Source organism: Schistocerca cancellata, chromosome 2 (genome assembly GCF_023864275.1).
Source record: "Schistocerca cancellata isolate TAMUIC-IGC-003103 chromosome 2, iqSchCanc2.1, whole genome shotgun sequence".
In the NCBI taxonomy this organism is placed as follows: Eukaryota; Metazoa; Arthropoda; class Insecta; order Orthoptera; family Acrididae; genus Schistocerca; species Schistocerca cancellata.
The window spans coordinates 496,065,890-496,092,035 of NC_064627.1; the positions used below are offsets into that span (position 1 = coordinate 496,065,890).

A 26,146-nucleotide genomic window follows, 5' to 3' on the forward strand; every position below is an offset into this window, starting at 1 on the left:
ATCGAGATCTGTCTAAATATTTATGCAGCTTCTTTCAGACAGTACTTCATTACATGTGACTGCATCATCTGCAAGACACCTGAGGTTACTATTAATATTGTCTGCAAGGTCATTAATATACAACATGAGCAGCAAGGGTCCCATCATACTTTTCTGGGGCACACCCAAAATATTCTACCCTTAATGCAAAATAGAGTACTTGAAATAAAATCTCTTAACCATGATCTAAAAGCTAACAAAATTTTTATAACTGATGTATGCTTTTATCTACTCCCAATGGGCAAGCAGAAATTGTTGTTATCTCTATTCATTATATAACAAGTTCATATAACTATACTTCACATGTAGGCAACTAATCTGAGATTAGTGTAGCAACAACTAACAATACTAATGATTGTGGTGAAGCTTAAGAAAGAAGAGAACTTTTGTAAAAGTAACATCTTTATCTATATAGAAAGAGGTTGATCTTGTATAAAAATAAGTCTCTTCTATGTATCTGAAAGATTACACCACAGGAGCAACTTTAATTAGAAGAGTGGCAACTTTTTTTACTTGTCACCTCACATTTGCAGTAATAATCATTTTTTATGTTACATGAAAATGTAGCTGACTGATGCGTGGCACACAGGAATAACTTGTGTACATCACATAGAAACTACTGATGCATGTCACAATCCATTACAGATGCCTTTTTTAATTTATGTTTATTTTGTACTGTAATTCTTTTCTTATATTAACTGTTTTTGGTAGTATAATTCAAATTATTTTAATGGTGTAAAGGACATTTGGACTGATACTAATGAAGACCCCCCATGAACCATGGACCTTGCTGTTGGTGGGGAGGCTTGCGTGCCTCAGCGATACAGATGGCCATACCGTAGGTGCAACCACAACGGAGGGGTATCTGTTGAGAGGCCAGACAAACATGTGGTTCCTGAAGAGGGGCAGCAGCCTTTTCAGTAGTTGCAGGGGCAACAGTCTGGATGATTGACTGATCTGGCCTTGTAACATTAACCAAAACGGCCTTGCTGTGCTGGTACTGCGAACGGCTGAAAGCAAGGGGAAACTACGGCCGTAATTTTTCCCGAGGACATGCAGCTCTACTGTATGATTAAATGATGATGGCGTCCTCTTGGGTAAAATATTCCGGAGGTAAAATAGTCCCCCATTCGGATCTCCGGGCGGGGACTACTCAGGAGGACGTCGTTATCAGGAGAAAGAAAACTGGCGTTCTACGGATCGGAGCGTGGAATGTCAGATCCCTTAATCGGGCAGGTAGGTTAGAAAATTTAAAAAGGGAAATGGATAGGTTAAAGTTAGATATAGTGGGAATTAGTGAAGTTCGGTGGCAGGAGGAACAAGACTTTTGGTCAGGTGATTACAGGGTTATAAATACAAAATCAAATAGGGGTAATGCAGGAGTAGGTTTAATAATGAATAAAAAAATAGGAGTGCGGGTTAGCTACTACAAACAGCATAGTGAACGCATTATTGTGGCCAAGATAGACACAAAGCCCATGCCTACTACAGTAGTACAAGTTTATATGCCAACTACCTCTGCAGATGATGAAGAAATAGATGAAATGTATGACGAGATAAAAGAAATTATTCAGGTAGTGAAGGGAGACGAAAATTTAATAGTCATGGGTGACTGGAATTCGTCAGTTGGAAAAGGGAGAGAAGGAAACATAGTAGGTGAATATGGATTGGGGGGAAGGAATGAAAGAGGAAGCCGCCTTGTAGAATTTTGCACAGAGCATAACCTAATCATAGCCAACACTTGGTTCAAGAATCATAAAAGAAGGTTGTATACCTGGAAGAATCCTGGAGATACTAAAAGGTATCAGATAGATTATATAATGGTAAGACAGAGATTTAGGAACCAGGTTTTAAATTGTAAGACATTTCCTGGGGCAGATGTGGATTCTGACCACAATCTATTGGTTATGAACTGCAGATTGAAACTGAAGAAACTGCAAAAAGGTGGGAATTTAAGGAGATGGGACCTGGATAAACTGAAAGAACCAGAGGTTGTAGAGAGTTTCAGGGAGAGCATAAGGGAAGGATTGACAGGAATGGGGGAAAGAAATACAGTAGAAGAAGAATGGGTAGCTCTGAGGGATGAAGTAGTGAAGGCAGCAGAGGATCAAGTAGGTAAAAAGACGAGGGCTAATAGAAATCCTTGGGTAACAGAAGAAATATTGAATTTAATTGATGAAAGGAGAAAATATAAAAATGCAGTAAATGAAGCAGGCAAAAAGGAATACAAACGTCTCAAAAATGATATCGACAGGAAGTGCAAAATGGCTAAGCAGGGATGGCTAGAGGACAAATGTAAGGATGTAGAGGCTTGTCTCACTAGGGGTAAGATAGATACTGCCTACAGGAAAATTAAAGAGACCTTTGGAGAGAATAGAACCACTTGTATGAATATCAAGAGCTCAGATGGCAACCCAGTTCTAAGCAAAGAAGGGAAGGCAGAAAGGTGGAAGGAGTATATAGAGGGTTTATACAGGGGCGGTGTACTTGAGGACAATATTATGGAAATGGAAGAGGATGTAGATGAAGACGAAATGGGAGATAAGATACTGCGTGAAGAGTTTGACAGAGCACTGAAAGACCTGAGTCGAAACAAGGCCCTGGGAGTAGACAACATTCCATTTGAACTACTGATGGCCTCGGGAGAGCCAGTCATGAAAAAACTCTACCATCTGGTGAGCACGATGTATGAGACAGGCGAAATACCCTCAGACTTCAAGAAGAATATAATAATTCCAATCTCAAAGAAAACAGGTGTTGACAGATGTGAAAATTACCGAACTATCAGTTTAATAAGTCACAGCTGCAAAATACTGACGCGAATTCTTTACAGACGAATGGAAAAACTGGTAGAAGCCGACCTCGGGGAAGATCAGTTTGGATTCCATAGAAATGTTGGAACACGTGAGGCAATACTGACCTTACGCCTTATCTTAGAAGAAAGATTAAGAAAAGGCAAACCTACGTTTCTAGCATTTGTAGACTTAGAGAAAGGTTTTGACAATGTTAACTGGAATAATCTCTTTCAAATTCTTAAGGTGGCAGGGGTAAAATACAGGGAGCGAAAGGCTATTTACAGTTTGTACAGAAACCAGATGGCAGTTATAAGAGTCGAGGGGCATGAAAGGGAAGCAGTGGTTGGGAAAGGAGTAAGACAGGGTTGTAGCCTCTCCCCGATGTTATTCAATCTGTATATTGAGCAAGCAGTAAAGGAAACAAAAGAAAAATTTGGAGTAGGTATTAAAATTCATGGAGAAGAAATAAAAACTTTGAGGTTCGCCGATGACATTGTAATTCTGTCAGAGACAGCAAAGGACTTGGAAGAGCAGTTGAACGGAATGGACAGTGTCTTGAAAGGAGGATATAAGATGAACATCAACAAAAGCAAAACGAGGATAATGGAATGTAGTCAAATTAAGTCGGGTGATGCTGAGGGAATTAGATTAGGAAATGAGACACTTAAAGTAGTAAAGGAGTTTTGCTATTTAGGGAGTAAAATAACCGATGATGGTCGAAGTAGAGAGGATATAAAATGTAGACTGGCAATGGCAAGGAAAGCGTTTCTCAAGAACAGGAATTTGTTAACATCGAGTATAGATTTAAGTGTCAGGAAGTCGTTTCTGAAAGTATTTGTATGGAGTGTAGCCATGTATGGAAGTGAAACATGGACGATAACTAGTTTGGACAAGAAGAGAATAGAAGCTTTCGAAATGTGGTGCTACAGAAGAATGCTGAAGATAAGGTGGGTAGATCACGTAACTAATGAGGAGGTACTGAATAGGATTGGGGAGAAGAGAAGTTTGTGGCACAACTTGACTAGAAGAAGGGATCGGTTGGTAGGACATGTTTTGAGGCATCAAGGGATCACAAATTTAGCATTGGAGGGCAGTGTGGAGGGTAAAAATCGTAGAGGGAGACCAAGAGATGAATACACTAAGCAGATTCAGAAGGATGTAGGTTGCAGTAGATACTGGGAGATGAAGAAGCTTGCACAGGATAGAGTGGCATGGAGAGCTGCATCAGACCAGTCTCAGGACTGAAGACCACAACAACAACAACAACTAATGAAGAAGAAAAATCATGGCTGAGGCAGCTGCTTGGGACTGAGGAGGCTGTAGATGAAATTTCCTGGCAGATTAAAACTGAGTGCCGGACCAAGACTCAAACTTGGGACCTTTGCCTTTTGCGGGAAAGTGCTCTACCAGCTGAGCTACCCAAGCATGACTCACGCCTTGTCCTCAACAGCTTTAATTTTGCCAGTACCTAATCTTCTACCTTCCAAACTTCACAGAAGCTCTCCTGCAGAACTAGCACTCCTGGAAGAAAGGATATTGCGGAGACATGGCTTAGCCACAGTGTGGAGGATGTTTCCAGAATGGAAGTTTCACTCTGCAGCAGAGTGTGTGCTAATATGAAACTTCCTGGCAGAGACTTAAACTTGGGGCGTTTGTCTTACACTAGCACTTGCCTGCCAGGTCTGCAGGAGAGCTTCTGTGAAGTTCAGAAGGTAGGAGATGAGGAGGCACTGGCGGAATTAAAGGTGCGAGGATGAGTCATAAGTTGTGCTTGGGTAGAACACTTGCCCATGAAAGGCAAAGGTCCCGAGTTTGAGTCTCAGTCCAGCTCACAGATTTAATCTGCCACGAAGTTTCATATCAGTGCACACTCTGCTGCAGAGTGAAAATTTCATTCTGGAGGTTACAGATGTTAAATCTTAATTAAAGATTTGCAATATTCATTTATCTTTATCATTGTGACCAGTTCATTTTCTTAAATTAAGCCTCACAAAATCGCTTGCACTCGTGTAGTTTTTGCTTAATACCTACAATTACTGCCAAATATTTGTTTACTTCTCTGCAGAGGTGAAGAATTTTGTTTAGGTGTTATGATAGTTTAAAAGAACAGCACATATGAAATAACTGCTAACCTGCAAGTGAGCGGGTCACCATATATCGCAGCACGTTTGTTGAGTATGGTTTCAAATCCCTGATTGCCATCGTGTCTGTCATCATAATCGTAGCACACATCAACATCAGGCAGCACCTCAGCAGACTGTCTCGTTGACTGTTCCCGCCAATTTCCATCCAGCAGAGCATCATAGCTACGATTATGCTCACGAGGCTCACCAAATCGCTCCACCCCACCTATGTATCAAGCATTTTTAGAAATGATATGAAAGGAAAAGTACATTATAATAACATTTTAAAATGCTGTCTGAAATATCAAACATACTACATCAGTTGTTGGGTAAAAAGAAATAAAAAAAAGTAGAACAGCAGGTAGTAACAGAAAAATCCATAATTGCAATTTAACAGAAAAATGAGACTACATTTTTCTGCACTACAAATGGATGCCACATGGAATGAAGAAGTGAAATGTTCAATGACAGCATAGAAATGATGCATTAGTCCAAATAAATATCAAACTAATTAGCAGAAATGGTCAAGCTAAGATGAAACGCAACATATACGAGGTGCATTCAAGTTCTAAGGCCTCTGATTTTTTTTCTAATTAACTACTCACCCGAAATTGATGAAACTGGCGTTACTTCTCAACATAATCGCCCTGCAGACATACACATTTTTCACAATGCTGATGCCATGATTCCATGGCAGCGGCGAAGGCTTCTTTAGGAGTCTGTTTTGACCACTGGAAAATCGCTGAGGCAATAGCAGCACGGCTAGTGAATGTGCGGCCACGGAGAGCGTCTTTCATTGTTGGAAAAAGCCAAAAGTCACTAGGAGCCAGGTCAGGTGAGTAGGGAGCATGAGGAATCACTTCAAAGTTGTTATCACGAAGAAACTGTTGCGTAACATTAGCTCAATGTGCGGGTGCGTTGTCTTGGTGAAACAGCACACGTGCAGCCCTTCCCGGACATTTTTGTTGCAGTGCAGGAAGGAATTTGTTCTTCAAAACATTTTCGTAGGATGCACCTGTTACCGTAGTGCCCTTTGGAATGCAATGGGTAAGGATTACGCCCTCGCTGTCCCAGAACATGGACACCATCATTTTTTCAGCACTGGCGGTTACCCGAAATTTTTTTGGTGGCAGTGAATCTGTGTGCTTCCATTGAGCTGACTGGCACTTTGTTTCTGGATTGAAAAATGGCATCCACCTCTCATCCACTGTCACAACCGACGAAAAGAAAGTCCCATTCATGCTGTCGTTGCGCGTCAACATTGCTTGGCAACATGCCACATGGGCAGCCATGTGGTCGTCCGTCAGCATTCGTGGCACCCACCTGGATGACACTTTTCGCATTTTCAGGTCGTCATGCAGGATTGTGTGCACAGAACCCACAGAAATGCCAGCTCTGGAGGCGATCTGTTCAACAGTCATTCAGCGATCCCCCAAAACAATTCTCTCCACTTTCTCGATCATGCCGTCAGGCCGGCTTGTGCGAGCCCAAGGTTGTTTCGGTTTGTTGTCACACGATGTTCTGCCTTCATTAAACTGTCGCACCCACGAACACACTTTTGACACATCCATAACTCCATCACCACATGTCTCCTTCAACTGTCGATGAATTTCAATTGGTTTCACACCTCGCAAATTCAGAAAACGAATGACTGCACGCTGTTCAAGTAAGGAAAACGTCACCATTTTAAGTATTTAAAACAGTTCTCATTCTCGCCACTGGCGGTAAAATTCCATCTGCCATACGGTGCTGCCATCTCTGGGACGTATTGACAATGAACGCGGCCTCATTTTAAAATAATGCGCATGTTTCTATCTCTTTCCAGTCCGGAGAAAAAAATCGGAGGCCTTAGAACTTGAATGCACCTCGTACAACTGCAAAATTAAAATTTGGCTGTAAATTCGTGAAGTTCTGTTTTTAAAATATTCACTGTAGCTAAAATTTCATTATTGCTGATTATTTAGAATTATTAAAGTTTTCAGCTTCTGAGAGTGATAAGGTCAATAGCAGTAGTGGCATGAGCAAGTGTTGTACAACAGAAGCAACATTATTTTGGAAATGTTGAAAAGACACCCATTTAACTTGTTGATTAACTATGTTTGTTAGTTTACATTTATCTTTAGAGAATGCCTTTAAAATTGAAGCTCTTGTAGCTATACAAAAGATTTCAACATCAAATACTGTAGAACATTCACATTTTTGTACTTTTCATTTACAAATATCTAATACTCCATTAGATTTACGCTGTGAGCTATGGTAAATAATGTAATTAACATAACTATATATTTGAAAACTCTTAATACATAAAGTGAATAGGAAGAATAAATACCATCCAACACATTCTCCAAGCTGCGAGCTCTAGTTACAATATTGGGTGATGGTGTTCTTGCTGATACCATGCGCTCTGAATGTCTTCCTGGACCAGAACGTGCAAGCCATTGTTCAAGCTGACGATGTCGTGACTCGCACAGTGCATGTCCATCTTCAACACAGCGTGTTAGTTCAGATAACCGGCCCTGTGTACGGCGCTCCAAGCTTGAAACTTTGCGATCGAGTCGTTCATGAGCCTGATCGATATGCTCTTTCAGTTCCTGTTTATCTCGGTCCAGCCGGGCCTCCATGTGCCGGAAAAATGGGGCACAGTAGCATGTGTATCCAACGCCTACTGGGCCCTGTTATGGAGAAAATATCAGCATTAACAGAAATTTCAAAAACTATTATAATCACAGAGACATATTTTAAAGTGTATGAATGCTGCTTTCACACAGACAACTTTTGGCAGGGAATCGAAGAGACTGGTCATAATGGACTGATATCCTGCAAAATTAAATCTCCTAGTGGATAACAGAAAATGCTACATTCATGTTAAGCATGTTCAAGAAGCTTCTTCCAAAATGTTGGCTTAGCTTCGATTACATTATGTTACTCTGGATGTCTATTGGCACGGGATCCTAGAAAAAGTAATATAGTTACATTTGAATTTGTATATGTATTGCAAAATATGGAATGTCATAGCCACAGTCTCTGTAGACCTATGATATTCTTTCTCTCCTCTCTCATTTTAATATTAACATTTAAATACCCCTGAAGTGACATAGATGAGGCTGAGTTGAGTAATTTAATATAAGACAGATGGGGCCGCAAATGTCAGGAAATATCCCAAAAGTGGATAATAAATGTAAAACATGTGATATAACCAGATGACATACATCACTACACATGCGGCGATTGGGCTTGTTGATCCTCCCCTTGCCAGTAGGGGGTAGTGGTGCACATAGTTCCGCTAGGCTATTCTGTTCTCGAATGTGGTTGTTGTTGTTGTTGTTGTGGTGGTGGTATTCAGTCTGAAGACTGGTTTGATGCAGCTCAGCATGTTACTCTATCATGTGCAAGTGTCTTCATCTCCAAGTAACTACTCCATCCTACATCCTTCTGAATCTGCTTACTGTATTCATCTCTTGGTCTCCCTCTGTTATTTCTAAACCCCCCCCCCCCCCCCCCCTGCTTCCCTCCAGTACTAAACTAGTGATCCCGTGATGTCTCAGAAGGTGTCCTACCAATGGATCCCTTCTTCACCAAGGTTGTGCCACAATTTTTTTTTCTCCTCAGTTCTGTTCAGTACCACCTCATTAGTTATGTGAACTACCCATCTAATCTTCAGCATTCTCCTGTAGCACCACATTTCAAAAGCTTCTAGTCTCTTCTTGTCTTAATTGTTTATAACCCTTGTTTCTTTTCCATACATGTCTACACTCCATATAATACCTTCAGAAAACACTTCCTGGCACTTAATTCTATACTCGATGTTAACAAATTTATTTTTTTCCGAAATGTTTGTCTTGCAATTGCCAGTCCACATTTTATATCCTCTCTACTTTGACCATCATCAGTTATTTTGCTTTTCAAATAGCAAAACTCATCTACTACTTTTTGCATCTCATTTTCTAATCTAATTCCCTCAGCATCTCCTGATTTAATTCGACTACATTCCATTATCCTTGCTTTGCTTTTGTTCATGTTCCTCTCATATCCTCTTTTCAAGACACTGTCCATTCCATTTAGCTGCTCTTCCAAGTCCTTTGCTGTCTCTGACAGAATCACAATGTCGTTAGCAAACCTCAAATTTGTTAGAGAAACCACTGCTTCCCTTTCATGCCCCTCAACTCGTACAACTGCCATCTAGTTTCTGTAAAATCTGTAAAAAGCATTTTGCTCTCTGTATTTTACTCCTGCTACCTTCAGAATTTGAAAGAGAGTGTTCCAGTCAACATTGTCAAAGGCTTTCTCTAAGTCTACAAATGCTATAAATAGATTTGCCTTTCCTTAACCTGTCTTCTTTGACAAATCATAGGGTCAGTACTGCCTTGCATGTTCCTACATTTCTCCAGAATCCAAAATGATATTCTCAGAGGTCGGCTTCAATCAGATTTTCCATTTGTCTGTAAAGAATTCATGTTAGTATTTTGCAGCCATGACTTATTAAACTGATAGTTCAGTAATTTTCACACTTGTTTGTACCTGCTTTCTTTGTAATTGGAATTATTATTTTATTCTTGAAGTCTGAGGGAATTTTGTCTGTCTCACACATCTTGCTCACTACATGGAAGAATTTTGTTATGTTTGGCTCTCCAAAGGCTACCAGTAGCTCTAAGGAAATGTTGTCTACTCCTGGGGCCTTGTTTTGACTTAGGTCTTTCAGTGCTCTGTCAAATTCTTCATACAGTATCTTATCTCCCATCTCATCTTCATCTACATCCTCTTCCATTTCCATAACATTACTCTCAAGTACATATCCTTTTATAGAGCCTCTACACTCTCCTTCCACCTTTCTCCTTTCTGTTCTTTGCTTAAGACTGGTTTTCCATCTGAGCTCTTGATATTCATACAGGTGGGTCTCTTTTCTTCAAAGGTCTGTTTAATTTTCCTGTAGGTGGCATCTACCTTTCCTCTAGTGATATGTGCTTCTAAATCCTTACATTTGTCCTCTAGCCATTACTGATTAGCCATTTTGCACTTCCTGTCAATCTCATTTTATAGACATTTGTATTCCCATTCACCTGCTTCATTTATTGCATTTTTATATTTTCTCCTTTCATCAATGAAATTCAGTATCTCTTGTGTTACCCAAGGGTTTGTAATAAGCCTTGTATTTTAGGCTACTTGATCCTCTGCTGTCTTCACTATTTCATCTCTCAAAGCTACTCATTCTTCTTCTACTGTATTCCTTTACCTTGTTATCGTCAATTGTTCCCTGATGCTTCCTCTTAATCTCTCTGCAAACCCTGGTTCTTTCAGTTTATCCAGTCCCATCTCCTCAAATTCCTACATTTTTTCAGTTTTATCAGTTTTAATCTACAGTTCATAACCAATAAATTGTGGTCAGAGTCCACATCTGCCCCTGAAAATGTTGTAAAATTTAAAATCTAATTCCAAAATCTCTGTCTTATCATTATATAAACAATCTGAAACATTCTGATATCTCCAGGTCTCTTCTATATATACAGTCTTCTTTCAAAATTCTTAAACCAAATGTTAGTGATGATTAAATTATGCTCTGTGCAAAATTCTACCAGGTGGCATCTTCTTGCATTCCTTTCCCCCAGCCGATATGCACATACTATTTTTCCTTCTCTTCCTTTTCCTACTATCGAATTTCTCCAGTCCCCCATTCCTATTACATTTTCATTCCCTTTAAGTATCTGAATAATTTATTTTATCTCATCATTTTATCTCTTCATCATCTGCGGAGCTAGTTGGCTTGTAAACTCGCAATACCGTGGGGTGTGTGTGTGTGTGTGTGTGTGTGTGTGTGTGTGTGTGTGTGTGTGTGTGTGTGTGTGTGTGTGTGCACTTTGTATCAATCTTGGCTACTATAATGCATTCACTGTGCTGTTCATAGTAGCTTATCCAAGTTCTTATTTTTTTATTTATTATTAAACCTAGTCCTGCATTACCCCTGTTTGATATTGTATTTATAACCCTATAGTCACCTGACCAGAAGTCCTGTTCCTCCTGCCACCAAACTTCACTTACTTCCAATATATCTAATTTTAAACTATCCCTTTCCCTTTTTAAATTTTCTAACCTACCCGCCTGATTAAGGGATCTGACGTTCCACACTTAAAACAGTAGAACACCAGTTTCGTTGCTTCTATTTTTCAATACTCTTTTGTAATTGTGATCTATCATAAACTTAGAAGTTACTTTATTATTGGCCCCCCTGTATCCAAGCAAAAGCTGTTCTAATTTTTTATTTCTTCCCTTTTGTCCCCCTTTTTTGTTTACAGACTTTATTTAGTAAAAAACACTTAGGTCATTTACAGGTAGTGGTGCACTTCAGAAGCTTATACTTACTTATTTGTGATGCAATACAGTACGTATTTGTTGTGCTAAACTTTGCAACTAACCAATGGAAACCACAAGACCAGTATATAAAATAATTGATCTTACCTCAATGTAAGCACGTAACTGTCTAATGCAATGCAAAAAAATACTACCTGCCAGACAGAAAACTCAAACCCTGAGCCCCATGCTTGAAAGTTGCAAATGTAGGCCTAGAGCCTTCTTGGGTTGGGATGGTCAACGGTGACAAACTGATAGGCTACACTGCTCCACATGCAGTGAAGTACATCTGGTGACGTTATGTGTTACAAAGTTGTCATCCACTTTTGGGGTATTTCCTGACATTTGTGGCCCCTTGTCTCATGTATTAAATTACTTGGCTCAGCATCATCTACATTGCTATAGGGTTTTTAAAACGTATATACATGCATGCTGCCCCCCCCCCCCCCCCAAAAAAAAAAAAGTTTAGTATGTTGTACAGCGAGGCAAACTGATTGAACTGATTGGTTTTCAAGAAGAAACCCATATTTGGAAATGAATGGCTTGTGCACAGGAGAGTGTTAAAGCCTGAGAATGAATGGTTCTGACAGTTTGTTCCGATTATTTGTGGTGTTGTAATATGGAAGATATGCAATCCTTTAGCCAGCTTTGTACTACTTGGACCACCTGAGCCTAATAACATTTCTGTGCATGCACTACATTCCTCCATATGGCCCTTGTGACATCCTAGTGCAAACATTATGTGATCTTCCACTGCAGTAACACTGTTAACAGCTGTGTGACATGTATCAGTACACAGCTGTGGAAATCGCCAACATTGTGCTTTCATATGGAAAAGTGGATTGCAATGAGAGAGCTGCTGCAAGACTGTATGTGGAACATTTTCCAAACACATATACCTACATTCACGCCCATCGAGAGATGCCCCAGAGAAGCCATAAAGTAGGATGTAAGTATTTTCTGCATGAAATGTGTTTGTTCAGTAGCATTTGGTTCTTGGTACTTGCAAATACTATCCCCAGTCTACTGTTTGCCTTTGATAAGTGCCAAAACATGATGTGGTTCATCCATGCTCAGCTCAAAGACTATGGTTGGAGGAGGAAGTGCTGACAGCTTTCAAAGAGGACCCAGCCACCAACACTCGGCAGGTGGCACACGTGCTGCACATGGATAAAAGAACCATGTGCCATCTTGTCCATGAACCCTGGTTCCATCCGTATCATCTGCACAGGGTCCAAGCATTACGGGAGGAGGACTGCCCACAATGGGTACAGTTTGCGTGGTAGTATTTACAACAAGGCATACCTCAGCCACAATTCCTGAGCTTGATGTTATTCATGGATGAATGCACATTTACTAGAGGCAACATATTAAACATACACAACATGTACATTTTTGGCATATGAAAATCCACTTACATAGATGATTAAAAATCACCAACACAGGATTTGTATCAACATCCGGGTTGGCATAATTAATGGCTATGTCATTGGGCCATATCTACTGCCAAACACACTAACAGGACCAACCTACCTCACATTTATTAGAGAAGTTTTGCCTGCCCTATTGCATGTAGTGCCCCAAAATGTTCAGATGGATGTGAGACTGCAACATGATGGAGCTGCAGCACACTTTGATGTCGAATTGCTGAATGACCTCCACGTCGCATATCCCGATTGGTGTATCAGTAGAGGTGGGCCAGTTCCATGGCCAGCAGAGTCTCTAGATCTGACACCTCTCAGCTATTTTATGTGGGGTAGTATGAAGAGTATGGTGTATGGCACACCTGCAACACCAGTGGAGGACCTTGTTGCTCGAGTCCATGGAGTGACTGAAGTACTTTAAAGATACCCGCACCTATTGGCTCATGTGCATGAGCCTCAGCACCACAGATGTAGGCTCTACATTGAAGTAGGAGGTGCAGTTTAAAGCCCATTTGTAATGAAGACAGTGTTATGAGTTACTCGTGTGTGTGTTTTAAAAAACCTTCACCAACTTCAGACAAATTTCTGACTGTCCAAATCATGTTCATTTCGTAATGATATGGTACATGAGTTTATCAATTTGAAAGGAAAAATGTACACTCACAATGTAACTTCTTCAAGAATCCATATAAAGAAAAAAAGCTTCAAAGATTAATTTGACATTCATTTATATTGTTATGCAGTATGTATCATCATCACAAAAACAAAACTTGATTGATGTCACCACAATTTCTGTGCCAACCAAGGAATTTTCACTCTGCCTTCAAACTGTTCATTTTTTAGAGGCTGGTGGCATCAAATGTAGCCAAAAAGATAATGTGGGGCAGTGGACAGGAATATTTCTCAAGTGAATCAAAAGTCGCAATCTATGCAGCTTTATTGGGGTTTGTTGCACCAATTAATACAGTGATAGGCTTTTTTACAATATGAGGCACTCCATCTCTCCTCCTCTCTCCCTCATTCCCATAAAGTATAAGTATGGCAATATATACATGGTGTTTCTTTTAACTTGAGGCATCTAAATATCACAAAAATGATCCATCATATGAAAACAATGCTCTACGTGAGAAATTAATATTAGTAAAGGGGACATCCATCTGAGCTGCAATTGGACACCTCCTAATACCACTCCTCCTCTGTGGGCAGGTTCAACCTTGTATTTTAAGATGGGAACCTGCTCGCCCCCCCCCCCCCCCCCCCCAATATTTTTATTGCATATCCAGCTTCTAAGCCAGAAAATACGCACAGTTACCTCAGACCTGTGTTTACATTCATGGTAGGTGGTACTGTAACTGACAAATATTGAATGTTCTAATGTTCTAATAATTGATATTTATGTTCAAAATGTACTTCATCATCATCATCATTTAAGACTGATTATGCCTTTCAGCGTTCAGTCTGGAGCATAGCCCCCCTTATAGAGTTCCTCCATGATCCCCTATTCAGTGCTAACATTGGTGCCTCTTCTGATGTTAAACCTATTACTTCAAAATCATTCTTAACCGAATCCAGGTACCTTCTCCTCAGTCTGCCCCTACTCCTCCTACCCTCTACTGCTGAATCCATGAGTCTCTTGGGTAACCTTGCTTCTCTCATGCGTGTAACATGACCCCACCATCTAAGCCTGTTCGCCCTGACTGCTACATCTATAGAGTTCATTCCCAGTTTTTCTTTGATTTCCTCATTGCGGACACCCTCCTGCCATTGTTCCCATCTACTAGTACCTGCAATCATCCTAGCTACCTTGTTGATAAGGTAACCTGAATCCACCCAGCTTTCGCTCCCATACAACAAAGTTGGTCGAAAGATTGAACGGTGCACAGATAACTTAGTCTTGGTACTGACTTCCTTCTTGCAGAAGAGAGTAGATCGTAGCTGAGCGCTCACTGCATTAGCTTTGCTACACCTCGCTTCCAATTCTTTCACTATGTTGCCATCCTGTGAGAATATGCATCCTAAATACTTGAAACCGTCCACCTGTTCTAACTTTGTTCCTCCTATTTGGCACTCAATCCATTTATATTTCTTTCCCACTGACATTACTTTCGTTTTGGAGATGCTAATCTTCATACCATAGTCCTTACATTTCTGAACTAGCTCTGAAATATTACTTTGCAAACTTTCAATCGAATCTGCCATCACAACTAAGTCATCCGCATATGCAAGACTGCTTATTTTGTGTTCACATATCTTAATCTCACCCAGCCAGTCTATTGTTTTCAACATATGATCCATAAATAATATGAACAACAGTGGAGACAGGTTGCAGCCTTGTCTTACCCCTGAAACTACTCTGAACCATAAACTCAATTTACCGTCAACTCTAACTGCTGCCCGACTATCCATGTAAAGACCTTTAATTGCTTGCAAAAGTTTGCCTCCTATTCCATAATCTTGTAGAACAGACAATAACTTCCTCCTAGGAACCCGGTCGTATGCCTTTTCTAGATCTATAAAGCATAGATACAATTCCCTGTTCCACTCATAACACTTCTCCATTATTTGCCGTAAGCTAAAGATCTGGTCGTGACAACCTCTAAGAGGCCTAAACCCACACTGATTTTCATCCAATTGGTCCTCAACTAATACTCGCACTTTCCTTTCAACAATACCTGCGAAGATTTTACCCACAACACTGATTAAAGAGATACCTCTGTAGTTGTTACAATCTTTTCTGTTTCCATGTTTAAAGATTTTACTGCTTTTGTCCAGTCTGATGGAACCTGTCCCGACTCCCAGGCCATTTCAATTATCCTGTGTAGCCATTTAAGACCTGACATTCCACTGTATTTGATGAGTTCCAACTTAATTTCATCCACCCCAGCCGCTTTATTGCACTGCAATCTATTGACCATTTTTTCCACTTCCTCAAATGTGATCCTATTTCCATCATCATTCCTATCCCATTCTACCTCGAAATCTGAAACATTACTGATCGCATTTTCACCTACATTGAGCAACTCTTCAAAATATTCCCTCCATCTGCCCAAGGCATCCACAGGATTCACCAGCAGTTTTCCTGACCTGTCCAAAATACTTGTCATTTCCTTCTTACCTCCCTTTCGAAGACTGCTAATTACACTCCAGAATGGTTTTCCAGCAGCTTGACCCATAGTCTCCAACCTGTTTCCAAAGTCTTCCCACAATTTCTTCTTGGATGCTGCAATTATCTGTTTGGCTTTGTTTCTTTCTTCAACATAACTTTCTCTGTCTACCTGAGTTCTAGTATGTAGCCATTTTTGATACGCCTTCTTTTTCCTTTTACAGGCTGCCTTGACTGTATCATTCCACCAAGCTGTTTGCTTCATCCTACTTTTACACACTACTGTTCCAAGACATTCTTTAGCCACTTCTAGTAGTGTGTCCCTGTACCTTGTCCATTCCTTTTCCAATGACTGTAATTGACTACATTCAACTAACTGGTACCTTTCTGAGATCGCTGTTATGTACTTGTGCCTGATTTCCTTATCCTGAAGTTTCTCCACTCTTATCCTCCTACATATGGACCTGACCTCCTGCACTTTCGGCCTCATAATCCCAATTTCACTGCAGATTAAATAATGATCAGTGTCATCAAAGAATCCCCTGAATACACGTGTGTCCCTCACAGCCTTCCTGAATTCCTGATCTGTTATTATATAGTCAATGACAGATCTGGTTCCCCTGCCTTCCCAAGTATACCGGTGAATGTTCTTATGTTTAAAAAAGGAGTTTGTGATTACTAAGCCCATACTGGCACAGAAATCCAAGAGTTGTTTCCCGTTCCTGTTGGCCTCCATATCCTCTCCAAATTTACCCATAACCTTTTCATACCCTTCTGTTCGATTTCCAATCCTGGCGTTAAAATCACCCATGAGCAGAACACTGTCCTTGTCCTTTACTCTAACAACTACATCACTGAGTGCCTCATAAAAACTATCCATCTTATCTTGATCTGTCCCTTCACAATGCGAATATACTGACACAATCCTAATTTTCTTGCTAGACACTGTCAAATCTATCCACATCAGTCGTTCGTTTACATACCTTTTTGCAACTACGCTGGGTTCCATTTCTTTCCTGATGTAAAGCCCTACACCCCATTGTGCTATTCCTGCTTTGAATCCTGACAGGTATACCTTGTATTCTCCCACTTCCTCTTCTTCCTCACCCCTTACCCGAATGTCACTAACAGCTAAAACGTCCAGCCCCATCTTACTTGCAGCCTCTGCCAGCTCTACCTTCTTCCCAGAGTAGCCCCCATTGATATTAATAGCTCCCCATCTCATTACCATTTGTTTGCCAAGTCGTATCTTAGGAGTCCCTGGTTTGTCAGTTAGAGGTGGGACTCCGTCACCTCCAAAGGTCCGAGGCATTTTGCTCTGATTATTGCCAGCATCATATTTAAAGTACCAGGGAAGCAGGTTGCTAGCCTTACTTGCCCCGAGTCCTATTGGGTTTTACCCCTAACGGCTGAGGGACTAACCGGTGGATTTGGTAGTCTTTGCCGTATGAGCACAAAGGTGACCACGACTCAGAATATGTCCGAGATGCACAGCCTTATTCCAAAGTAACTGGTATCCCGACTGTCGGGACCACTTACTTGGCCACTCATACGTTGCCCATGGTTCATGAACTAGGACATGACTACAGGAACCCACACCATGAACCAAAATGTACTTTAGTATTGCAAATTTGATTGTACAGTACAATATAGGTAGCTGTTTCAATATCTTGTTAGAAACTATCTTAAGCATGATCCAGGTCTGTTCCCATTGGGATGCTTGATATTGGGGAGTCTTGTTGCCTCACCATTTGTCACTCATTTCATGGATATTTGACCTGATTAAAATGGTTGTGATTTGTATTCTGTCGGTAGCCGCATAGTAGCCAGCACAATATTTATGGCAGCTGGATGGAAACACATGCCAAAATCAGTCACCCTGACGGCAGTATTTCAGGATGGCCACTAAAATCAAGCATTCTTTGTCTGATCACTCACTACAACCACAGAACAGAAAACTACATTGCCATATGAGTAGCTTGCTTGCCACAAATGTCAATGTCTAGTCATATTATGTTTACTGTACAAGGGATAGACAAAATGAAGTGAACACCTGTACTTACTTGGGAATGGTTTGTTAATAATGGGTTGGACACCCATTTTCCCATAACACAGCTGTAATTCTTCTTGGAATACTGGCATATAATGACTGTATAGTCTCCAGTGGGATAATATGCCACTCTTCGATCAGAACCTCTTCTAAATCCTGTAGTGATGAGGGAGGCAGAAATCTACTCCGGAGTCTGTGCTCCAATACTGCCCACGAGAGTTTGATAATGTTCAAGTGCTGGCCGGGTAAGAGACTACAGTTCAGTTGTATGCTCGTCATTCCATGCTTGTACTGTCCTGACTATATGAATGGGTGCATTATCGACCTGAAATATGGTATCATGTTGGGGAACAACATTTGAATCATGGGGTCCACCTGATCACCTAACATGTTCATGTAATTGTTGGCTGTAACATGTAACATGGCCTTTGAGAGTAATGATGGGACCAGCAGATATGAATACCCACACCATCACACTTCCAGCTCCATGCTTAACTGTTGGAATCAAGCAGTCAAAATTGTAGGCTTCTCTTGGCATTCTCCAGACATAAACCCAGCCAGATGTCGGAAATAATGAAAATGTTGGCTTGTTGGACCATATGATGTGTTTCCACTGATGCTGTCCAGGATTTATGCTCCTGACATCCTACTTTATGCTCCTTTGCATTGGTTGTTGTCACTAATGGTTTTGATATAGCAGCTCATCCACGAATATTTGCTTTATGGAGTTCTCAGCGGATGGTCTTGATAGATACGGGGTCCCAAAGTTGGCTATTGAGCTCTGCAATCACTTTAGTCACCGTAGTTTTGTGTTGTTTTGACACAATTCATGTTAGCACACAACAATCTCTGTCATTTAGTTTTGATTTGCATCCACTATCACATTTATGTGATGATGTCTTTCCAAATTTTGTCTGGGCTGTCATGACTGTTGAAGCAGCTGATCTTGAAACATTCAGTAAGTTGGCTATCTTGGTTACTGATGCTCCCGCTAATCGGGCCCCCACAATCTGCTCTCTTTGGAACTCTGTTAGGTCTTTCATTGCACATTGACCTTGGCCTCTGAATGCAAATAAGAAGTGTGCACTACTTGTAAACAACCTCCACTGATGCCTAGTCTGTTCTGAACATGCACAGTCCAGTGTGACTCATGCCTTACCTGCGTTGCTGACCATCAGACACAACCATCCCATTACTACCTCTGTTCTCCCTATCCTCTGCACAATCACATTTGCAACACTCAAGCAATGTTTCAAAATCAGTATTAGCCACTGAAACACCAAGTTTTATATTTACATCCTAAATTAAATGTAGAATCAAGTGTGTTGGTTCTTAATTGCAACAACAAACAGGTTCTCTGGATATTTGCTGGTTACAGTACCAACTATCACAAAAGGGAAACAATGGTTTGAGTAAACCATAAGTATTTTTTGGCATAGAATCTGAATATGCAATAAAAATGTGGGGGAGGGGCGGAGTTCCCATTTGAAAATACAACATAGACCTGCCGATGCAAGACGGGTGGTTAGGAGATATCCAGTTGTAGCACAGACAGATGCTCCCTTTCATCCAGAATATTTTTTTTTTTTTTTTTTTTTTTTTTTTTTTGTACACTCAACATTTTTGATATATTGGTTATCTCAAGTTAAAACAAGCATCCTATTATGGTACGATATAGGAACTGGAGACCTTTGATGATTTGTTTTCTTACCTTTCGAATGTTTCCAGCTAAATCTAGATAATATTGTTCACCCTTTTTCAGAGGCTCTTGTGGTAAGGAATCCAGATTTGGTTGTGGAAATGCTTTAGGATCTGGAAAGTAATGACATCCGTAAGGTGACCACTGCTTGCCTGTTGGCCTTTCAAAGTGCACCTTATGGGTGTTTTTGTGCTGGAAAAAAAACAAAATTTGTTACTGTTGATACAAGTAACAATTTATCCTTTAAAACACAAGTTGACTAAATTATGATTAGATATAAGAAGGAATGAAGGAAAGGTTTAGGAGTGGAATTAAAATTCAGGGTGAAAGGAAATCAATGACAAGCTTCACTGATGACATTGATATCTTCAATTAATATGAAGAACAATTACAGGAACTGTTGACTCAGATCAACAGTCTAATGAGCCCAGAATATGGACTGAGAGTAAATCAACAAAAGATGAGGATAATGACAAGGGGCAGAAATGGGATTAGTGATAGCTTAACATAAAAATTGAGGACCACATAGTAGATAAAGTGAAGGACATCTGCTATCTTGGAAAAAAATAACACAAGGGAGATGAAGCTAATAGGAGATAAAAAGCAAACTAACACAGCCAAAGAGAGCAAAAGGAGCCTGCTAGTATCAGAGAAAGGAATATTGAGAGAAAAAGGTTCAGAGAATACGTGTCAGGAGCTTAACATGATTCAGAAGGTAATATGGTCTCTGTGAAAACCAGAAAAGAAGGAATCAGAATGTTTGAGGTAAGGTTTACAGAAGTGTGCTACATATTCAGTGGATGGATAAGATAAGAAATTAGGTTCTTTACAGAATCAGTGAGGAAAGGAAGAAGGGACAGGAGGTTTGACATGTGTTAAGACATCCAAGGGTGGGAACAACTTCCATGGTACTTGAGGGAGCTGGAGAGGTTGAAAATTGTAGAGGAAGACAGAGACTGGAATATATTAAACAAAATAACTGAAGGTGTTGGGTGTATGTCCTACTTTTAGATGAAGATAGAAGCATAGGAGAGGAAATCATGGTAACTCACATATACCCAGTTAGATAATTGATAACCCAAGACAAAGCAAAAAATAAATAAAAGCACAGTGGCTTATATTTAATAAAAGTGAATATATTACTCATGCTACTAGTGAAACATACTCAAAATCTGCAACAATGTAACACAATTTTCTTCCATGTTAAACAAGCTGCTAGTTTTAATTAAGAATTTATCTACAGATGGGAATGATAGTCCAGAGTAAGCAATTTCAGTTTAAACTGAAAATATGTTTTGTGAACTACATGCAAACTTTGTTATTGGGCAAATAATCACAGATTTTTGTGGTTGCATATTCAATCATTTTGTCAGCCACTGACAGTCTTAATGATGAGACAAATTGTATTTTTTTCTTCTAATATAGTAGCAGTGGATATTATTCTTCTTCTCAATTTCTGATGGACTATTTATGACAAATTTCATTAGCAAATATCTATCTTGCTAAGTACTATACAATTGTGGATGAATATCAAAAGTTATTCCCACTGTTTACTTTCATGCAATAGTTGCTTTCTTTTTAAATGATTAGTTACCGCAGAAAACTGTGACGTAGAACATTAACAAGTGGAATATCTATTAAGATTATGTTTTCCAAAACTACCAGTAATCCAAAGGACAAATATTATTGATGAATGAAAATTTCATCCATAAAAAATTGCAACTGTTGATAAATGTAAATAAACAGTTTGTAGCTTGTTGCACTATTCACCAACAATCAGTAACTGCTGTGGTGTTCACAAGATCCAGTATGGATAATAAATAAAAAGGCTGTTACATTTTTTATTATCTAACACCTGCAACATTGGATAAGTATCCATATAAATAGTACTCTCAGTCTTTTTTTTTTAAAAAAAAAAAAAAAAAAAAAAAAAAAAACCTCTGGAACCCAAAATGTCATCCTTCTCGTAAGAATGAACATAGATTACAATTTTGTTCAAAAGCAATAAATCAACTTGCTTTTTACATCCTGCTTGCACATTTAAATACCAATTATCAGTTTGATGCAATAATAAGCTTGAAATAACAGATATTAACGAACCTTCTTCTTATCTTTGTGACGGGTGCTGCTATCTTTACTACTTGTCCCACTCTCGTTCTTTTCCCGTTTCTTCTCATTCTTTATTTCCTTCTCACGGACAGTCTTTGTGTACTTTGACTTCGCCCTTGATACTGGGCAGTTGTCCAGAATAGAGAGAATTTCATTTAGATCTTTCCGTAAAGCAATATCTCTTGCTGTCTCATTTTGCTGAAACAAATTTGCCAATAAGACTTAATACAAATATGTGAATGACAAGGAAAAATCTTTTGCATTATAATATGATCCATGGATAAAAATGATTAAAATTTATTTTATTGACATTATACCTTATTTTTAAGACTTTTGTCACAACCAGCCTCCAACAATATTCTTGTAAGTTTTCTGCGACCCATAGCTGCAGCAATGTGCAATGCAGTGTCACCATTCTGCAAATAACATGTCAAAATTCATATGATTTCTTAACAACTCAATATGGGTGATGGTCTTAACATAATAATTGCTTTGAAATTTCAAAGAAAATTTTAATTAAGGAATGCAAATATGTTTTGTTGTTGTCTACATAATAGTTAACAATAGTTTCGAAGATAAATGTGACTAGTTTCAATATGTATGTTAATACATGCTAGTGAGCAACTGAAGTGCAGTAACTTCTAGTTGTATTTTGCACTTGTTTTACTGTGCTTGTTGGCACTGACTTATTGGACATGCACCTCATGAGAAATTAAAAGGAATGGGAGCCATGGCGATTCGTTAACATTCAGTATCCGCTCAGATTCACAGTAGTTGATAGCAACAAAGCTCAAGGTACACACATAGCCCCCTCTCAATAACAATCCAGATGTGCACTATATGACTGACACCAGGAGTCCTCTGAACCAAATGTGCACCAACAAATAATACATGCATCGAATTACTCTGGCTTCATGTGGTAACACTGTCCCCAGTGTCATTGCAAAGAAACAGGAGCACATTTTCTGCCTGTAGGTCTGGTCGACATCAGAACCAACATCTTGCTGCATCAATAACCTCCCCATTCTCCAGGGACTGTTCCCCACAGAGAAGATCCTTTGTTGGGCCAAACAGATGGAAATTGGGACAATTGCAGGAGTCTCAGCTGTGTGTGTCTGTCCAGCACATAGGAGATCGGACAGGTTTGCGCAACCTTGTTGTGATGACAAACGCCTCACCCAACACCTCCCAGTGCTTTTGTTCATTGCCACATCTGCATAGACATTCAGCAAGCACATATGAATGTTTGTGATGCTCTGGTTTTCTGCCAAAAGAAACTCAAAGGCAGCTTTCTGTTGGAACACACCTCTGTTACAGGTGCCATTTTGAAGGATAAGTTTAGTGCCGCCACCTATTGGAACTTCATGAAACTAGAGGGGCTGAAGCAGGAATATTCCACAATATCCCACAGCAAATTCAGTATTTTTTCAACCGAAAAAAAGTGTTACATTACTTATTGAGTGCCCCTCATATTTTTCTTGCAAAGGTATAACTACTGGACTCTATCTTGCACTTAAGGGGAATTTCTTCATCTTATATGTTTAAAAGTGTGCTTCTATAAATAACTGCTGTACCTCTAGTAATGTTTTGACTATGGAATAGTGGTGTCGTTCTGCTAATGCCAAGTTCTGTTGTCTGTGAAGTGTGATTAGCATAGGTAATTACTTGGAGTGGTGGCTTCTGTATGACACCAGAAAAGATTCAACTTGTTCTGGGTGCTCAGATGTCATTGCCCTTCTTGAATTGGAAAATAAACTACTGCCCTGCAGCCCACATACGTATTGTTATATGGTCTCTAAGTTGACATGTTGACCTGCTGAATGCTTAACTTTGGAGATGGTCTGTCTCTGTGTTTAGTGTGAGCATCCAATTATGCATCAATGACCTTCCTTGTGGAGGCAGATATTTTTGAAATGTATAACTAGTAATGAGATATGTGGCCAATGACTGCCTTTGCTAAATGATTACATTTCTGTCAGAGTTACCCTGTTAATAATACATACTGACAATTATTAATACTCTTATATTTTAGCAGCTCAGCTAATTAATGGATAAGATACAATTCAGTTTCTTAAGTAAGCCAGGTTGTCGTTAGCAAGTATGTACTGTTTCAGACTTCATAAAGTTAAACAAAATGTGGATGAAGATGTTAATAAAGTATGTCTGTAGCTTACTTTGTTTTAGATGAGTAGCCATTTCATGCCTTGTATCCATTTGCAGCCTGTGAAATATTTGTATGCCAAAATTACGAAATTTGGAGACGTGTGGAAAATGAAGGTAGGATAGAGTGAGAAAGAACAGACAATTTGAGACAGAGCACAAGCTCATTTGGAGGAGGACAAGGGAAAGAATTGGTTTGGTATTTCTGTATGCACATTGTCACACTCATGATATTTTTAAGTGCAAAGCAAGCAGAATTTAATTTTTTTGGCAACTGGTCATTGTACCACAATTACCCATAAAAAGTTTTTATGTAATTAAAGTGGTACACCAAATACAGCAATGCCAGCAATAGGAACAGCCATAATAGCTGCAACTTACCTTGTTTTGATCTGAAACATGGCACTGGGCACTAATAAGAATTCTTGTTACTCCAGCATGTCCGTACCTGGCACTTGTGTGAAGTGGTGTATCACCATACTGCGGAAACAGAACAGCGTGCAGACATGTATTTGAAATTTTTAAAAAAATTGCTTAATGTTACAAGAAATGGTTATATACATTGGCAAAAATGCAATAAATATAAACAAAAGGGGACTTTCTACTATGAAGTTTTTGACTGCTTCCAAGTGCGTGAAGGTGCAGAGTGAATCATCAATAGTTATTTAACTGTCTGAAACTAATTTTGGATTAATGTGAATGCTATGCCATAATCCATAAAAGAGAAGATCCTGTACTACCTGGCAAGGAGCAATACCTGCACAGCAAGTGATACAAAATGACAAAATGATACAAATATATAATTGGGAAATGATCATCAAACTGGATTTCAGTCAAATAAAGATACTCATACAATTGACTTGGACTTATCAAAAGGCAACAAAGATGAACACACATACAGGGTGATCAGAAACAGACTGAAGAGTTTGTAAGAGTGTCACAGAATAGGTTGGGCTGTGAAATAATTTTTAAGAAAAAAATTTGATATGTTGCACTGCTTCTGAGTTAACTGACATTGAAGTTAGTCAATCAGGCCATTGCACACACAAATTCAAATGGCACACCAGAGGCAGTGTCATAGAATGTGTTCTTAGTTTGATTTCCTAAAACCAAACAAGAGGCCAATATAAAAATTGGATATGGGATTGCAGTAAGGATCGAACCCAAGCCAAAGGCTGAGCAATCTCATGTGTTATTCAGTGTAAGAACAATGGACACTAATTGTATCTGGCTGGCCACTTGAATTTCTGCATGCAGTGACCTGATGGGTAACTTCAATGCTCATTTATTCAGAAATGGCACACTGTATTGAATTTTTTCTTGAGAAACATTTCTCAGCACAACCTGCCCTGCAACACACTTACAAGCTTTTCAGACTGTACCTGATCACCCTCTATATTATCCAAACAAAACTGTAAACTTTTAAAGGCAATGGTTCCTTCAATAGTAAAAAAGAGGTAATGGTTGAAGGAAGCAAGACTAATCAGAAAAAAAAGAAGTCACTCATGTCTCATTAAGGGGAAATCAATGACAACTTGTAAACAACAGATAAATTTTAAAACCTGAAACACTGTAACTGATACATAGGATAGGTCAAAAGCTGTAGATGGGATATTTGGAGCCTGGGGTGTTATAGGTGATCAAGAGGATAGCTGCCAAGTAATAGGTGTTGAAGAACTCTTTTGTAACAGAAGCAAGAATTACATGAAAATAGAAAGCAACATAGGAAAATTAAGTGGCTAATAGTAGAGAAATTCACACAATGTAAACAAAAAGAAATAATGTACAAAAAGGTATGCAGTGACTGGGTACAGAAGTGAACAGCAGGTAGCCAATAACATGAGTAATTACTGATAATTTGAGATCATGTGTGTGGTGGGAATCAAATACATGCTTAAGACCGAGCTTTCATGTGTGAAGTTGCGTATTGGCTAGTATATGCCAAGGGCTGTCATGCACATGGCCTTCCTTCTGGTGGAGAACACATTAACTTACAAGAGAGGGTCATACTGATTTTTATGGCTGCTTGTGCAAGATGGACTAGGCACAATGGGAATGTTTGTCTAGAGGGCAGCAGTACCAGTGATAGGTTGCCATGTGAGGCATAAGAGGGAGGTAGAAACACATATCAGATGGCCCAGAAAATAGGAAGTGTTTTTAATATAGGAATGTGAATGTAATGGTTGCAAGTGTTTCACCAATCACAAGAATGACTCATTAAGTTTGATACTTCAATGCCAACAATTACTTGATAATCAAGGTAATATAAAACAGTGAATTTTGTAACAAGGTACACTGAATA

At 39.4% G+C, this 26,146-nt stretch overlaps 1 protein-coding gene across 1 annotated transcript in view; it reads right to left on the bottom strand.

The window, feature by feature from the left end:
• The window catches only part of LOC126162033 (ankyrin repeat domain-containing protein 6), a 688,216-nt gene that overhangs the window by 30,748 nt on the left and 631,322 nt on the right, over nt 1-26,146 (bottom strand). Inside the window, exons 7-12 of the mRNA XM_049918259.1 lie at nt 24,226-24,324; nt 22,002-22,100; nt 21,676-21,882; nt 19,588-19,767; nt 7,287-7,629; nt 4,967-5,183 (exon numbers count right to left, since the gene is read on the bottom strand). Coding sequence (XP_049774216.1) covers nt 4,967-5,183; nt 7,287-7,629; nt 19,588-19,767; nt 21,676-21,882; nt 22,002-22,100; nt 24,226-24,324 — 1,145 coding nt within the window. The remainder of the gene's footprint in view (nt 1-4,966; nt 5,184-7,286; nt 7,630-19,587; nt 19,768-21,675; nt 21,883-22,001; nt 22,101-24,225; nt 24,325-26,146) is intronic.